The sequence below is a fragment of the Lycium ferocissimum genome, chromosome 8, assembly GCF_029784015.1.
Source record: "Lycium ferocissimum isolate CSIRO_LF1 chromosome 8, AGI_CSIRO_Lferr_CH_V1, whole genome shotgun sequence".
NCBI lineage: Eukaryota > Viridiplantae > Streptophyta > Magnoliopsida > Solanales > Solanaceae > Lycium > Lycium ferocissimum.
Window position 1 is genome coordinate 40,056,788 of NC_081349.1, and position 5,897 is coordinate 40,062,684.

The following is a 5,897-nucleotide window of genomic DNA, read 5'->3' on the forward strand; positions in this document are numbered from 1 at the left end:
AAGTTTGTTTTATGTTTTAATCTGATTTTGCTTTCTAGGGTTTGTACTTTTTTGCACTGAGCTGATTTCTTGCCTTTTCTGGTAGTATTTTTGGATTTTAGTTGTTGTTTTTGTGTATTTATAGTTGTATTGTCATGCATGTGGTCTTTAATGCGTGGTCCTCTCCTTTTTTGGATCTGTTATGTTTTTTTTTTTTTAGTTATTGTGGGGTTTGGGGGGGACCATAAGACTGAAAGTAGAAGTGTTGGTGGTTTAGGTTTTCTATTTTGGTGTTATGTGTGGGTTTGAAGTTGTTTGGTGGTTTAGGTCTTCCTATACCCAAATTATATGTCTTAAGTTGACTTTTTATTGTTGAATTTGGTCCCCCATGTGACTGATTTTGCATTGAAATATGGTGGTCGAGAGTTAAATATGTAACTTTATGGCTCATTCAATTTCTGTACCATGTTTGTAGGTTAAAGATGGTTCATTTGGACCTGGTTTTCAATCATGGTGGTGAATGGATAACTAAGCCCTATGCTCTCTACTCAATTAAGGAAGTTCATCTTTAGAGAGGGTATGACTCAGACCTTCTGGCCTTTAAAGATTTAGTTGATGAATATATTCATAAATTAGGGTTTGTAGGGGTTCAACAACTAATTATTACGTCCCGTATCCGGAAAATACTATGAGATTGAAGATGATGTTGGAATTAGGACCCTGTTGTGTCTTGTTAGTGATAAGTTTAGTGTTATCAATATTTTTTTTCTTTGTAGATGATTGTGAGCCCGTTGCTGTCCGAGACTTATGCGGTACGTAGCTTCGATTGTTAGTGATAATCTTGAAAATGAAGGGGAGGATGATGATGAAACTGATCCTGAGGATTTGGACTATGACTCTGAACAAATAGGTTGCTTTCTGGCACAAAGAAAACAAGAAGTTACTGAACACCTTATTGAGTATAAAGAGATACATAGTGGTATGTCTTTCAAAGATATAGATGAAGCTAGGAATTTTTTGAGCTTGTATGCAATTGTTAATAAGAAGGAGTTAGTGCTCTTGAAGAGTGACAACAATATGTTGAGATATAGGTGTGACAAGGGTACGCCAATTTATTTGTCTAATATCCAAGGACAAAGGCAGGGAGGGCTGTAGAGTGAAGACATTAAATACAAAACATGATTGCAATGATAAATTTAAGAACAATAGGGTTGATTATTTAACCATTGCACACTACTTCAAGAGGAAGTTGCAAGATGATCCTAAGTACAAAGTGAGAGAGATGAGGGCTGATTTGCAAGCTGCCTTTAACCTTAATGCTACTTATGGTAAGTGTAAAAGGGCAAAGAGAATTATCTTGGAGAAGCTGGAAGGCAATTTCAATGATGATTACAACAAGTTGGAGGGTTATGCCAAAACTTTGAGGGGTAGTAATCTTGGATCTGATGTGGTTATTAACTTATCCAAAGAGGCACTACTTCAAGGCAAAAGAAAATTCCTTAGAATGTACATTTGTTTCCAGGCCCTAAAGATGGGATACAGAGATGGTTTGAGGCCATTTATTGGACTTGATGGCACTTTCTTGAAAGGGAAAGCAAAAGGCCAACTGTTAGTGGCTCTTAGGCAAGACAACCAGACCCATTTCTATCCTCTAGCATGGGCAGTTGTTGATAAAGAAACAAAGAGGAGTTGGACCTGGCTTATGGAGCATCTGAAGGCTTCATTGGAGCTGAATATGGGAGAAGGAGTTACATTTATCTCAGACATGTAGAAGGTACCTTTATTGTCTTTACATTGTATTAATTCTGTCCTTAGTTGTTTTTAGTTAGGTCCTGGTCTTAAATTCTGTACTTATTCTACTTAACTTAGATAAGTGAGTTCATTAGTTGACTTAGCTTAGGTACCTTTGCTGTCTTTACATTGTATTAACTCTGTCCTTAGTTGTTTTTAGTTAGGTCCTTGTCTTAAATTCTGTACTTATTCTACTTAACTTAGATAAGTGAGTTGATTAGTTGACTTAGCTTAGGTACCTTTATTGTCTTTACATTATATTAATTCTGTCCTTAGTTTTTTTTAGTTGTCTTAAATTCTATACTTATTCTACTTAACTTAGCTTAGGTAATCAGTTTACTTATTTATGCACTGTTATTCTGTAGTTAGTATACTAAGTAAGTTGATTAGTTGACTTAACTTAGGTAATCAGTTTACTTATCTATGCACTGTTATTTTGCAGTTAGTTGACTTGAATTCTGCAGTTAATTTCTGTAATTAGTTGACTTCAATTCTGTACATGTTCTAATGCAGGGATTATTTGATGCCATTAAAAATGTGCTTCCAGAAGCAAAGAGAAGGTATTGTGCCAAACATGTTGAAGCAAATTGGGCAAAAAATGGAAGATCCTTGGAGACGAAGAAGCTGTTTTGGTGGGCTTCATGGTCAACTTATCCAGAAGAGTTTAAAGACCAATTAAAGTGTATGGGGAAGTTGAGTGAAGCTGCTGTTAAGTCATTGTTGAAGTATCCTTCCCAAAGTTGGTGTACGGCCTATTTTGAAACTGTTTGCAAGAATCTATCAGTGACCAACAATATCACTGAGTCCTTCAACAAATGGATTTTGGATGCTAGATACAAACCAATAATTATGATGCATGAAACTATAAGGGTGAAGGTAATGAAGCATCTAAGAAAACATGAACAGAAAGTGAGTTCATAGAGACAAGAGTACAGTCCTAGCTGCTTAGAACTGTATTATGCCTTCCTCAAAATTGCTCAAGTTTGTGTGGTGGAAGCAAATGGTGATGATGGTTTTGAAGTTTTAGAGGGGCAAGAGAAGCACATTGTGAAGTTAGAGATGAGAAGATGCACATGTAGGATGTGGGATAGCTTTGGGATCCCATGTCCTCATGCAATAAAGGCAATGCAATATTTGAAGAAAGACCCTGTAAGGGAGATACACTAGTGGTACACCAAAGAAGCATACTTGCTGACTTATCACCACAAGATACAACCAGTACCTGGTGAGAAATTCTGGATAGTTGGTCCAGCTGATGCAATGGATCCACCTGATATGGTGACTTTAGCAGGCAGGCCTAGAATCAAGAGAATTAGGTAAAAAAAACATGAAGCTACTAAGAGGCAAGGTGAGTGGAGTTTATTTAGGAAAGGAAGGATTATGATTTGTGGGACTTGTGGAGAACCTGGCCACAATGCAAGGGGATGCAAAACGGTAATCTTTACTTTTAAGTACATTTAATTTACATTTTCCAGACTCTAACTACAATTATTTCTTCTTTCAGCCAGTAAAAGCAAGGAAAACTAAGCAAAGTTCTGCAACACCATTTAAAGCCAACAACAGTTTGGAGGTGGGGCAGTCATCAAAAAGTAGGCAGCTTACAGCTAAGAGAAAGAGAACTCTACTTGATGAAAATAGTGAAGATGAAGTCATACAGACCCAAGAAGATGTTCAATCATCTGCACCTCACATGTCCCAGTCTAGTCAACACTTTGTGCTCAATGATTTTCCATACTTTGAATATCCATCCTTTGAACATGATCCTAACCCAATACTAAGGCCTTGTAGTATATCAGAGGCAGAAACTAGGTTTTAGCCTAGGCAGAATGTTCAAGTGTCTTCTGGGACAAGAAGACTCAGCTTTGTAGGGGATGACACAGGTGTTAGTGAACCCATAGATCTTTCTTACTCACCATCAAAGCTCACATGGAAGGGAAAGGCTACAGTGACTGCCTAATCAGCTTGAGAAGCAAAGCAGGCAAAGAAAGACTTGAGAAATTAAGAGCAAAAAAGGGGAAAGGAATATCTATCCTTAGTTTGGTGTTGCTTTGTTGTTATCTTGGGATGTAATTACTGTTTAATGACAGTACATTATATGTAGTTTAATGTTCTTTTGGCTATGATTTGGATGCCATGTTGTGACTTAGGTTGTGTAAGTTTTTGGCAGTTACAACATAGCATCCAAAACTCTTAAGTTTGTGTTAACTGTTGACATTGTCTAACTAGGCGTGTGAATGTTGAACTTCGTTGGTACCATTATGGTTTGGTTTGGTTAATATAGTGAATGTGTTTTATTAGTATAACTGCCTTTGTTTCGAGAATCTGCATTTTGGGCAGCTTTAATGCCACAATTTGGGCAATTTTTATTGAATGCAATGAATGGACTTTGAATAGTTATGGTACTCGAATTGTTGAATGCATTGAATTGTGTGGTTGAATAGTTGAATGGTATTGAATGGTGTAGTTGAATGCATTGAGTTTTGTGGTTGAATTGTTGACTAGTTTAATGCTGAGGATGGTTGAAAGCCTATATAAGACCCCATATTCTTCCCATTCATTCCATCACAAACAAACTTTCTTCACTAACGAAATCATATCACAAACAAGATGCAAAGGTTCAAGATTATACAATCATTTTCTTTGAGAAGAAATTGACAAAATCATACATTGAACACGATGATTTCGTAAGTGTTAAAATTTAACGTCAAATTTAGTTTTTGTTTTCAATTGTTTTTTATTTGCATCTAATAACATGTATTTGTGTAGATACTTCCTACTAACATTATGGATGTTCTTCAGAAATATGACAAGGAAGCTACTGTTATATATGACCATGGGGCATTCTTTATGAAATACAAATTTGGCGCAAAAGCCCACCTCAATAAAGGATGGAAAGCCTTTGTCGATGCTAAAGGGTTGAAGGAAGGAAATGAATTGCGTTTTCAAGTCTGTGATGTTGAGGATCGCCTAACCTTCATTGTTCATATGAAGGAGGAAATCATAGCCATAGAATAGGTCTATTTGTGCCCTTTTCTATTTAAGAAATGATGTATGGTTTGGTTTGATTAAATCTATCTATTTAAGGTGTTTTAGTAGTTAAATTGCCTTTGTTTTTGATCAATTATTGTGCATTATTACTATTGTAGACTTTCTGTCTTAGTATGCATTTAAGTACAGAAAAGTGGCCTAATTTCTTCTCAAAACTGTCCAGCTATAAGGTCAAATTTCTGGGCAAAAAATGTCCAGTTTGCACACAAAAAATCTGGGCAGTGTGGACTATATTTCTAGGCAAAAAATGTCCAGTTTGCACACAGAAATTCTGGGCAGTTTGGACTATATTTCTGGGCAAAAAATGTCCAGTTTGCATGCAAAAAATTTGGCCTATTTGGACTATATTTACGGCAGTTTCGCACTAATATACTCCAACAATATGCACCAATATACTCCAACAACTACACAACCATATACAACTACACAAGCTCATCTAGTTAAACGAATTGCACAACAAAATAGTCCAAGTTAATATGCATGAGTAACTTGACATTAAAGATCAATGAGTTTCATTCAACACTATCCAAGATGCACATTTCACATTCAAAACTAAACTTCAATTTAATCACACTAAACATTCTTAATATACCTTCAAACTAGAATACAAACACAATAATGAGCTTCATTTTGTCATCACCGCAAATGCAAATCCAACAATTAACGCATATAACATTATAATACTCATCTTCAACTTCAACACCTTCTCTTCCAACTTCATAGCTTTATTAAGTTCAAAGTTTTTCATGGCCTCCCAAGCTTCCACTTTATCCTTCAAACCATCCCTTTCGATCTTCACTTGATCCAACGTCATACTCAAAACATTGATCGATCCTTTTGCAGCTTCCAATTCTAACCGTAGTTGGTTAATTGCAATAACCGCACCATCGGGAAAATCTTCATAATCCTATTTCCAATAACCGCATGATTTCTACCAATAATAAATGAAATTATTTAATGTTTAAACATACATTTCAACATCTATCCACCGAAAAAAAAACAACTTACATCACGGTTAGCATACTTGTGAAATTTTCTTATGGGATTTGCAGGAGTTTTTGAAGTGAACTGTCGAGGAG

The 5,897-nt window shown here is 36.0% G+C and overlaps 1 protein-coding gene across 1 annotated transcript; it reads left to right on the forward strand.

The window, feature by feature from the left end:
- The first annotated feature begins 786 nt into the window (after positions 1 to 786).
- Positions 787 to 2,491, forward strand: LOC132066346 (uncharacterized). Its single transcript, XM_059459671.1, has 3 exons — positions 787 to 958; positions 1,071 to 1,753; positions 2,318 to 2,491. Exons 1-2 carry the CDS (start codon positions 787 to 789, stop codon positions 1,748 to 1,750), a joined length of 852 nt encoding a protein of 283 aa, XP_059315654.1. The 3' UTR covers positions 1,751 to 1,753; positions 2,318 to 2,491.
- The last annotated feature ends 3,406 nt before the right edge of the window (positions 2,492 to 5,897 follow it).